Here is an 11871-nt window from a genome sequence, read left to right as displayed (position 1 = left end):
GGGGGTTGCTTTTTGTGTTTTTGCAGCGCAGCCCGTGCAGCCGCCTCAGAGCTCCTGCAACATTTCCATCACGGCGGAGCTTCGGCTCGCGCAGCTGCCGGTAGGAAATATGACCTATTTGTCAATCTGTCCCTGGCATTAAAGCTCTGAAATGTGTCATTGCAGCCGGCGCCAAAGCACATCAAATTATCCCAATCAAACCTTCAGCCCTCAATGACACCTGATGATGCTCTGGTTTCATCATTGTGCCTCTCAGATCCATTTTCTGCTGCATTACTGCCACACTGCCATTCTCTGCTCACACTGACAGCGTGTGGTTAAGGCACATGGACACTCAGAAGGAGGCAGGAATTTCATTCATCTCCCTCTGAAGGGGGGGGACTATATTGCAAAATAAAAAAGAAAAGAAAAAGGGGTGGTTGTGGGGTGCATCCTGACTGAGCCCACAAAAGCACCATCAGTGCAGCATACAAGTGGGGAGGAAGTTTGCAGAGGCTAAACATAGTCTTCAGTACATTTAAAGGAAATCAGTGATTATGTTCAGCTAGTTTCCCCCATCATTCACTCGACTCCCTTTGAATGGCTCTGATTGCTGCTTGTGTAGACGATAAAGTACAGCCAGACTTCGCAAACACTCAAAACAAAACAGCCACTAAAAAATTATTCTAATGGTGCTGAATAATTCATTGATTTCAAATTATGCATGATTGGATAGCATGTTTTATTTTTTATTTTTTAAAAGTGTTGCTACAGAGCTGTGCTGTTGGAAAGGGAGAAATGGTTCGACTAATCCTCCTGGGAGTAATAAAACAAGCCATAAGGAGACTTGGCCCACACCAAACCTTTGCTTGACTGTAAACTTGGAAGCATAAAGATGTCTGACAAAACAGATTCTAAGTTGAGGCCAGCAGTCATTGTTCTTTTTTTGTTTTTTTCTTCTTCTTTTCAGAAGTGTTTGACATTTTCCTGGTATTGCTTGTTGGCATATTCACATTCATATTCATAGTCCTGGAGCTGTTTTTGAAGTGAAACTGTGACTTTTACGTCTGGCCTGAGTTGTATAGTTGTTGCAATAAGATGAGTTTACATTTCCACGTGATATACACAAGATATACTGCGCAAAGGTTAAAATTGTCCTTCATTTTTATACACCTTGCTTCTGAGGTGCAAGACTTGCAAGCTTACAAAGGGGTTTTGATCAGTAGTTCTCCAATTTATCTGAAGTTTTTCTTTGGACTTTGGCTGCTTTTCCACTCATTTTCTGTTCAGTCCGTCTACCTGACCAAGCATATTCTGCAGCATCTGCTCAGAAATACCAAAAAAAAAGGACAAATAGAGGAACAAAATAGGAAGTGCCTGAACATTTAAAACCTCCAGAGTGTCTGCAAGTTACGTCTTTGAGAGACAGGAAAGACCTGACATGGTCCTGTGTCAGGTCTGCTGTCAAGTTCTCCACCAGTAGCTCTTCAGGAATCACCTTCTTGGTGCTACTTTACGTGTCAAACTGTGCTGTCATTGGCATTTTTCTTAGATTTAACTAAACCAGGGGGAACAAAATGGGTCTTTGTGACGAGCTGCAGGTAACAGAGTGCCTAAAGATGCAGTTTAAAGTTGACTTTTTGATAAGTTGCCTGTGATGTGTCAACACAGCAGCGGTTCGTCCTCTGACTTTAGAGGTCTTCTTGTGCCGAAATAAAACACAAATAACAATTATGAGGCTTAACAAACACAAACAGAACATTGTGAAGTACTGGTCTGAAAAGGGGTGAAAACAAGTGAAAAAGCAGCTAAAGTCCGTCGAAAACCTTTGAAAGATCTTCAGCCGGAAGATCTACTGATCTCTTAAAAGATAACAAGAAAGTCTGGCTCCCTGGAAGCTAAATGGAAAGAAATGTTCAAGTCCAGTCATTCACCCAGTGCATGACATTAAAGATGTATGAATCTTCTGAAATTTTACTCGAGAAACATAGAAAAACCTGTCCTGTTGGTTGGAGGAGAAGAGAAGATCGGTGCAAAGCATTTCATCAGCAGTAAGCTGTGTGTAAATCCAAAGCTGTGCTCTCTTGTTCTTCATCACCACAGCGACCCTCCTCCATCCTTGTCACCTGCTCTTGCTTCCCTACCTTCATCCCCACCTCCACCTCCACCCCAGCCTCTGCCCTTCTTCTTTTTCTTCTTCTTCTTCTCATCCTCCACCTTGTACTTAAGTCTTCGAATGGGGTCGCTGAAGCTGCGCATGGACTTCTCCTCAAAGTCCTCCTTCATGATGAAGTTCCTGTCGATCAGCTCTGCCGCCTCGTGCCAGTTGCGGTAGCAGTCCGGCCCGAGGCGGTTTATCTCCTCCACAGCGTTGGGGACGAGGACGGAGCAGTCGGGACGCAGGACCACCACCGTGGGCACCGCCTTCACGTTAAATATGGTCTCCAGCTCCCTGTGGGTAACACACACACACACAGCAGCAGAGAGATAATGGATTTAGGCAGTGAAGCAATATTTACGCTGTCATTAGTCACCAGCAGGTAGTCCAACCTCTAGTCCCACTCACCTCCTGTAGGGGTCCTCATAGTTCAGGAACAGGGACTTTTTGGGAAGCTCCTTGAGGAAGTTTTCAAGCTGTTCCTCTGACTGATCCAGACTGAGGAATGAAAAAGAAGAATTTGTATTATCAGTAATTACTCCAATGCAAAAAATAAATAAATAAAGCCGTCAAGTGTAAAATATTTACAAAATGTGCATAAAGTGTCTGCAGTAGAACAACACTAATTGGTCTGGCTGCCTGAACAAAGTTTGTATTTACAGACATTACTAGATATATAAATAAATATTTATTGATAATTAATTGTGTGCAGTTTCCCATCATGTCAGACTAGAATATAACTGAATGTGATTTAAGTTTTACTAGCGTTAAAAGATAAGTTCTAATGTTTAGCTAATGGTTTGTTAGTGTGTTCTCTGCTTTGTTTATGTAGTTTTTTTTTGTAGAAAACAGTGACTTGAAAGTCACCAAAGAAACTATGGATTTTAACAGGACAACATGCAAAAACAGAAATATGGTTAAAACAACAAAAAGGATTGTTTTAAACTGACCAGCAATAGTGCCAGACCTAAAACCTATAAAGAAACTGGCCAGTCCACAAAAAAGGTGCCAGAAACTACATTGAGACGGATACGAGAGCGCTCAGGGTGCCATTATAACCGAACAGAACACCTGCAGGAAAGTCTGTGTGACGCACCTGATGTACAGAAGAACCAGCTGAGCAGAGCGCTCCACGTAGAACTCATCCGTGAGCTGTTTGAAGAAGTCGTGAAGGGTGGGAGCAAACTGCTGGCAGCTCTCAGACTCAGCAGATGCGAAGAAGAGCATCAGGATTCGGTTCTGCAGGCGCAACACAATCTCACGTTCTGTGTCCAGCTCATCCTGGTCCTTGTTGTTCTTCACCAGCACCCGATCCGTAAACAGGTCCACCATGATGAAGAGTCGCACTGATCGGAAGGGACGGTTAGAAATCTGAAGCAAGAGCAGAAAGAAAAGATACGAGTGCTCTTAAAAAGAGCATTTCATTTTCGGGTTGAGTTCGACATTTAGACAATATAAAATTTTGAATACAGTGTATGGTAATGTTTTTACTTGCAGTCCTCACCCCTGTTAGGGTTGTAGTGAGAATACTTAAAACTAAAATGCCTATTTCAAAACTAGGAACTAACAGCACAACTATGCAAAATACAAGAGCAAGAGTAAAACAGAAAAAAATATACAGAAGGAAAAAATCTGACTGAGTTACAGCCATTTCTGTGGCCAAGGCCAGTTAGCTGCAGTGGCCATCTTGAACTGAATCGACTCCAAAGGTTAATCAGTTGTAGACGTAGATTCAATCATTACTTTCTGAGAGTTTCAGTAAAATCTGTCTAGTGGTTCATGAAATATTTTGCTAACATGACAGTCAAGCAAACACACACAGACACAGGCAAAAACATTGTCGCCCTTTTAGCTTCTGTGGCAGAATTTAAAAAAACATGCATTTCTTAAATGATGTTTGACATAAATATATTTTTTTTATTATTTAAAATTCAAAAGCTTGTTTACTCTGCAGGCTTTAGGGCAGTTCTACGTGACAAAGGTGTGATGAGATCGTCTTAAGTAGATATAAATGTACATGGAAATAATTCAAATTAGTTTTGATAACTTTAGACAATTTTTTTATGGGAGAAATTGAAGATGGTAACTTTTACTCTTTTTTTTTTATATAACAGTAGGTGACAAACTAGTGTTGTGTAAAATTGTTTCTGGAGAAGTGCCGAAGATGAAGAAAAACAACCACAGAACATGAAAGTTTGGACTTTTTTAAAAATGCATCGACACAACACTGGCTTTGCTTGTGTCACAATTTCCACTCAGCCACATTTAATAATCTAATTTAATCATAATCTCGGTTGCAGTTAAATCAGATAATCCAATTAGCTGCTTACCTATATTATCTCCCGTCGAGGCAGGGAAGGTGAAAGAAAACAGCATCCAGATCTGCTTTGGTTTTCCCTTTCAGCTCTTTTTTTATTTGACTTGAATCAGTCGGATGGACTGGATGACATCCACCCATTGACTGTCTTGTTCACCTTGCTGGCATTAGTTCCTCACTCTGTTTCCAGCCTCCTCCACCCCCCACCACCCCCTCCGTCAGGGTGGGAGGGACCTCATGGAGACAAGGTGACAGAGGGACAGGCAGCCTGAAGTGCTCAGTCTTTGTGTGCACATCAAAGCAGCGACTTAACAACCACGTCTGCCTGAATAAAGAGGCATTACAGGAGGAGAAATGTGCTTAAAAGATTTCTTTTTAAAGACCATAATTGAGTGAGCCACAGCGAGACGTTTATTGTTCAGTAAGTAACGGAGAAGCAGACTTGCAGGAAAGAAAGGTATAAAAATCATAAAACTATAGTTTTAGGAGGATGCACTTTTAATTATTTAGTTACAAAATAAGAATCCAAGAACAAAAAAATGACTAAAATACATGCAGAGTCTTCAACAATATATGAATTCACTCACAAACTCAAAGGCACCAGGACCAAACCTTTGCTTAAATCTATTATAAAACGTAAATTCATACACAGTTTATGTGCATCTATTTACAGAATATAAAAATATATGTTTATTTTGATTTCAATAGATCTTTGAGAAGCAGATACAGGGCCATTTTTTAGCAATGAGCTGCAGTTTGGAAAAGAAGAATAGTATTGTTGTTTGGACTTATAGGATTTTAACGGCTGTATTTATTCCACGCCCTCTTCTTTAAACTGAACATTAAAGTCCTGTGATGAAATGAGATGATGTTTCAATTTTATAACCGTTTTATGATTAATTTAATGTTTTTGGTTAATTTGTAATAGTCAAATTAAACAGGTCTTGTTGTATTAAAGTAATAATGTAAGATTTTAAAACAACTGCTGTAAATAAGTCCAACCTAACCAGCTAATTATTACTTTGTTTTTACATTTAAGTAATCTACTTTAGTGGCTGGCATAACTGGGTCCACTAAACCAAGCTGTTGTGCAGAATCTGTGTTTTTTTTGTCTTGCTGAAATAAGCAAGATCTACTCTGAGAAAAAGATGTCAAAATGCCTCATAGGTTGCTCCAAAACTTGTCTAGTTTGCATAAAATGATACTTTCATGTGAAAACACTATATTTGCACTGGTACATTTCAACAAAACCGTGGATGCTGCCTCCTGATCTGATGAAAAGCAGAAAAGTTTCTTTAATCTTCAGCCTAAATGACTCAAAGTTCATGATTTTATGTTTCAATTTATCAAAACACAGAACAGATTACCACTTCACCTCATAAATAGGAATCAAAAGAATCTTGTTCACTTTCTTTCTTCTTTGTATTGTAGAAATTCCATCTTAAATATAATCTGATGAACTTTAGATTCGAGAAGCCATGACACACTGTTGAGATGAATGGCTGCAGTTATTTATAGCACCCACAATTAAATTTAGAGGTGCTGGAAAATCTACCAATAAGAAACAAAATTAGAAGAAATCACTGCGATACAGAGTGAGCTCAACAAATTGTTTGTTTCATGTTAATCACTGTACGTTTACTCTTTTTTTCTGTTTCTATAAAATGCTTCATGCATGATCTAAACAGATTTACAGATTTTTATACCAGTTAGTGTGTAAAGGAGAAAAAAGGAACCATTGCACAGTTTTTGTTTGCATGCATTTGATAAACCGTGTGCAGAAACAAGCAAATCTGATATCTTAATTTAAGAGATGCTTTCATTTATAACACCTAATAAATTAGGTAAAAGCATGTTGTCATTATACTGTGTTCAATATTTATTATCTTAAGATACAGGTTAAATCAAAAAACTTAACTATTTTTGATTAATTTTAAAGCTTCCCCTAAAAAATGAAACAAAGTTGTAGATGTGTGTGTTTTGTAAGTGAAAATAGTGATATTTGTTATGCTCATAAACAAACCTTGTTTTTTCCTTCAAGACTACAGGAACTGTTTTAATAATAACAGTTAGAATATAAAGAATATGAGCTTTTAAAATGTACACTTGGCTCAGAATAGAGCGAACAGTAACAGGTCATTTCCATACAAAATAGCCTTTTAATGCTTTCTCTTCATCTCCTCCTCTGAGTTCTTTTATTTTCCTTTGTCTTCATATCCCAAGTTTCATCTTTCTCCTCCTCATCCTTCCCATCTTTTACCTTCTCCCAGAATTTCCACCATCTCTTCTTCCTCTTGTCGTCCTCCGTCTTGTATTTGAGCCTCCTCACGGGGTCGGTGGCGCTGCGGAGGTTCGGGTCGTCAAAGTCCTCGTTGAGCATGAAGGTCCTCTCGATGAGCTCGGCTGACTCCTGCCAGTTGAGGAAACAGTCCGTTCCCAGATGGGAGATTTCCTGCACGGCGTTTGGGGAGAGGACCGAGCAGTCAGGACGCAGGACGATTACCGTTGGAAGGTCCTTCACCTGAAACATGGTCTGCAGCTCCCTGCACAGCATAAAAAAGCAATGACTGATTCAGCTGCAAGACATTAATAAACTTACATATGTTCAATATACACAGATAGTCAAAAGACTTTCTTTTATGAAAACCACCTACTTCCTGTATGGGTCTTTAAAGCCCAAAAACAAAGTCTTTTTGTGCAGCTCTTTCAGAAATCTTTCCTGCTGCTTCTCTGATTGATCCAAGCTGGAGAGAAAAGATGGAAATTTCAGAAGTGATTTAAAAGCCGGCATGTGTTAATGAAGTAGACATAAATAGAAAGTCAAGATGATGACCTGATGTAGATGAGGGCCAGCAGTTTGGGGTATTCGATGTACGCCGGATCTTTCAGGTTTTTAAAAAACTCGTTTAGATCTGGCACAAACCGTCGACACCGCTCACACTCAGCAGCAGCGAAGAACAGCAACAGGATGCGGTTTTCCAGGATCCCCATGATCTCACGCTCCGTGTTGAGCTCATCCTGCTCCGAGTTGTTCTCCACGAGGACTCTGTTTAGGAACAGGTCCACCATGATGGAAGACGGCACTGGGATTGGTTAAAAGCCTGTGAAGAAAGATTTAAATAAACATGAACACGTGTGTGACCTTTGTCTCGACAAGTGCAGCTTGTATGTCACTTTCTACTGCGGCACTCATCGTGATTTTCAGAGTACAACAGACCAAAGAATGTCAAGAAAAAAGAAATCATTACATTATAGCTATAGGGAACTCAAACACTGAGCTCAAATATTAGTTTCTCCATGTTAGAATAACTTAGAATACATATATCACTGCTGACGGTGGCTACATGTGCAAGAATATATATATATAAGATTATTTAAGTGTTTTTAAAAGCCTATTAAAGAATTGTTCTTCTTAGCAATTTTAAAGCAAGAACAAGAGACTGAAATAGATATCAAAAAGCTACTGCATGTTGTTTTAACAAGTAATTTCACACTTAACATGACAACAAACATTGTACTAAACATGTCCTGCACATTTCACTTCAGCTTGCATAAAACATGTAAAAAAAAAAAGTTCTTCAATGACTTCAGAATAAAATTTAATAGGTTCTTAAAAACAGATTCATTCTAGTGTGGCAGATGACTACATACAGAATAATTGAAGGCCTATCATTAAAAAATATTAATAATTTGTTGTAGATGTAGATCCATTGATCATTTCTTGCACGTTTCATTAACATTTATCCAGTGGTACATAAGATATTTTGGTACCAGTCAGACACACAACCACAGACATAAACCTGATCATCAGCCTTTGCCTTTTGGCATCAGATGATGATAATCATAAACACCTTACATAATCTAGAAATAGAAAGTCCAAGTATACACGCACCAAATAATTGGATGAATTGTGCTATTTTAAAATACAGAAGAATGTCTGAAACTCTTTAGATGAAACCTTTAAGATATTAACAAACATGTTGACAAAGGAACAAACTGATGAGGCATAAAAGCAAAACCACAACTAAAGTATGCTCGTTTAACTGAGTCTTCACTTTTTAAACCTTAATAGTTGTTCTGAATATCTTCAGATCCTCCTGTAACTTTGCTGATTTAGTTACTGCAGCAATTAGAATAACTCTCAAAATAAACCCGGAGATGTAAATGTATCTTTTGTTCCCCTAAAGTGACGCCGCTCAGTCACTGTTCACATATAGCAGCAGGCTGCAGCGGTTTTTGCACCCAAAAGTAATACAAATTTGAATATGTTACAACAATTCAAACAAAGAAACAAAAGAAAAACACTACCGGGGTTTCACTACCATGAAACAAAAGTAAATCAGGAACAGAAATAAACTTTAGGCCTGAGAGCTGAAAATGGGTTTTATCTGTTTAATCCAGGCAGTATTTCTGTCGCTGCAGTCGCCGCGGGCCTTGAACTGACAGCGATAACCACACAAATTAGATTTGACTCTCTGGCACTGAGCTGTGCCAAATCCATTTGAGGCTACAATTCTGGACTAAAAGATTCAAAACTGATGTGGGAGAGTTACGTTCAGCAGCATCAGATCTCACCTGCAGGATGAAGGTTTACTGTATCTGTGAATTTATTGAAGATATTTCCATTTTTCTCTTTCAGAGCTCATCGACGGCACCTAATGTACACCAGCACCGCTGCAGCGTTTTGTTAGTTGCTAATTTAATAGCTCGTCAATCTCTGTACGTGCTCTGGCAGTCAAATTTACACAAGTTAATTCTCCTCACCTTGAAACTCCTCGTCTCCCACAAGAAATGTAATCCACGGTTTCTCTGGTTTCTCTCCTCTTTCACACCATTGTGATCTTTTATTTGATTTATTTTCCTTTCTCCCTTTGAATCCTGTGAAGTTTGTTATTTTAGTGACACCTTTCACTGCCTCTCCGCTCGTCTCTGTAATTTGTTTACCCTGCACTCTGTGGTCCACTGAGGAAGATTACAGATAACTAGAGGTGTGGCGGGGCAGTAATTGTGGGGTAGAAGTTGCTCCTATGTGTGTGTGTGTGTGTGTGTGTGTGTGCACCCTTTAAAACTACAGCTGAACAGGAGAAATCTTATTACTAAAGAAGAAGGGAGGGAGGGAAGGAAGGATCAGGAAAGAGGACAAATTGGATTGCAAAGGGAGGGAGGACAAACATGCTCTGCAGGAGAAAGTTGTTTGAACGAGACACTGGAAGGAAATGCAAAGCGAGGACAGACGTGTTTTTCTGCAAGCATCAAATGTGGTCAAGGACCTGTTTCAACCTCCCCCACCCCACAGCCAAGGGTGACAGCTGATGTCTTCTATTGAACATTTACCCTTGAAAGCACAATCCTGAATCTGTTGGATATCAGTGTCGAGGCAATGAAGCAAGAAAGTGGACACTTTGAGGCTGGTTCTGGTGGAGCTCGGGCTGCTCGCTGATCTACAGAAGCGCATGCAGCAAATACTCAGGTTAATCTCCGAGAGCTGGAGGTAAATATAGAGGTGGGAGAGTGAGAGATCTAATAGGATTAGTCTGAGTCACACAGACAAACGTCACTGCACATGAATGCATACACACACACACAAGGTCCCATGGCGTCCAACACATAAACACGCTTTTTGGACATTGATACATGAGCAGACACAGCACATGCCAAAGCTTGTTAGCTGCCCTGGAGGCGCAGCTTCACTGTGCCAATGTAATTCAGTTCGTCGCTCAGTGGTAATACGACATTAAATTATCTGTCATGATGACTCCTCGTTGCTGCTGGGGCATTTTTCATCAGCAGCTGAGCCAAAAACATCACTGTTTATATGATGGATCACCTGCAAATACAATGCAATAACTCTTATCTTCATATCAGCATTATCAGTGTTATGAAAATGTTTGTGAACACTGGAGGAGAAAAAAAACATTTTCTTGTGATTTGAAGGCGAACAGGTCTCCAAAATTAGCGATGACATTATGAACACTGGCGGGTCAAGTTCAAAAACAATGCTGCAAAATGACAATAATTCAAGTTTTCTTGAACTTGTGAAACATTCAATCAGAAGGTAGAGGCTGATCAGCCTGTCCTCCTAAGATAACACCAAGGACAGAAAGTATTTGCACCAATTCTCTGAAAATCAGACAGAGAGGTGCTTCAGACTCTGCACAAGTGTCATCAAGGTCAACCTTTCTGTGATAGGTGCAATATAAAACCTACCTCTACAGATGGGCTGACCGAAAACAAAACTTTTTGCTCTCTCAAGGCCAACTTCAAGATTAAACTTGGCTGAAAAACACGAGAAGTTAAAGGACTATCATTCCTTAAAGGACTGCATATCGCCCGCCACCTTTCATACCAGAGTTACAGCAGTTTCAGTCAAACCTTGTAAACGAAGTTATGAGTGATCTCATTCGATCTGTTAGCTGTTATTGAGCATTCAGTCATGTTAAATTGTTGTCTAATACAATACAAATATGGAGGCCCGGCGGTGCAGTGATTAGGTCGAGGTTTACATGTTCTCCCCGAGCATACTTGGGTTTTCTCCACTGACCAGAAACATACGCGTTAGGTTAATTGGCTACTCTAAATTGTCCCCAAGTGTGAGTGAGAGCATGAATGGTTGCCTGTCTCTATGTGGTCCCGTGATGGACGTGTGACATGTCCGGAGTGTCCCCCACCTCTTGCACGGCGACTGCTGGAGGGAGGCGCCAGCTCCCCAAGACCCTGCGCAGAAAACACATGTAGACACAGGCAAAAATATTATCGCCCCTTTTTGCCTCGGCGGTGGGTGAGAACTGTGATCCCATCATGTCACCTTACTTGAGTCTAACAGAACTTATTTAGGATATTTTAAAAAGAAAAGTGTAGTCACAACCTTTCAACATAAAACACCTAAAAAAAGGAGTTGAAATGAAATTTGTCCAACGCTGACATCCTGACTGCTGCAGTGTGGAGGGTCTGTATTATACGTAAACTCAAAGTATTAACTTTACATCAGAACAAATACCCTTTCAATAAGAAGTAATGCAATTAAAATATTACCCAGTGGTGTACTCAGAGCTTCTAGAATTAATAAAGACATTATAACTCTGTCTAATTCAATTTTTCCTCCTCTAATTTAATAAGAAACTCGTAATCAATTCTAATGAATCGGTGAAGTGGGCAGAAAACCATCAGTATGTTTCACTGGTCAACAGTGAATAAAGGATGAGCATAAAAACAGGGAATGAGAAGTAGTAATTGTGGCCTGCTGTAACTGACCATTATGTAATTACGGAGAGGGCACACACCAGCAGGCAGTAATTAAAAGACGTTTCAGCTGCATTGTGGGATGTTTGCGCTGAAATAAAACAGCTGTGTGTGAAGAGAGTCAGTGCAGACAGCTTCAAACTGAACCCATAATTAGTGAGTTTTTCTTATTGTCCTG

The 11871-nt window shown here is 39.8% G+C and overlaps 2 protein-coding genes across 2 annotated transcripts; both read right to left on the bottom strand.

Moving 5' to 3' along the window:
• Window positions 1-720: 720 nt before the first annotated feature.
• Window positions 721-4582, bottom strand: LOC108241472 (nucleoredoxin-like protein 1). The gene is made up of 4 exons (XM_017425621.3): window positions 4468-4582; window positions 3234-3508; window positions 2546-2635; window positions 721-2431 (listed from the first exon to the last, which is right to left on the bottom strand). The coding sequence occupies exons 2-4, from the start codon at window positions 3467-3469 to the stop codon at window positions 2074-2076; spliced, it is 684 nt and encodes a 227-aa protein (XP_017281110.1). The 5' UTR covers window positions 3470-3508; window positions 4468-4582; the 3' UTR covers window positions 721-2073.
• Window positions 4583-4764: 182 nt separating this feature from the next.
• On the bottom strand, window positions 4765-10024 carry LOC108241455 (nucleoredoxin-like protein 1). The gene is made up of 4 exons (XM_017425600.3): window positions 9219-10024; window positions 7288-7555; window positions 7109-7198; window positions 4765-6997 (listed from the first exon to the last, which is right to left on the bottom strand). Exons 2-4 carry the CDS (start codon window positions 7521-7523, stop codon window positions 6628-6630), a joined length of 696 nt encoding a protein of 231 aa, XP_017281089.1. The 5' UTR covers window positions 7524-7555; window positions 9219-10024; the 3' UTR covers window positions 4765-6627.
• Window positions 10025-11871: the final 1847 nt, after the last annotated feature.

This window comes from Kryptolebias marmoratus, linkage group LG3, assembly GCF_001649575.2.
Source record: "Kryptolebias marmoratus isolate JLee-2015 linkage group LG3, ASM164957v2, whole genome shotgun sequence".
In the NCBI taxonomy this organism is placed as follows: domain Eukaryota; kingdom Metazoa; phylum Chordata; class Actinopteri; order Cyprinodontiformes; family Rivulidae; genus Kryptolebias; species Kryptolebias marmoratus.
Note: the sequence above shows the minus strand (reverse complement) of the source record. Positions and strands in the feature narration are given on the sequence as shown.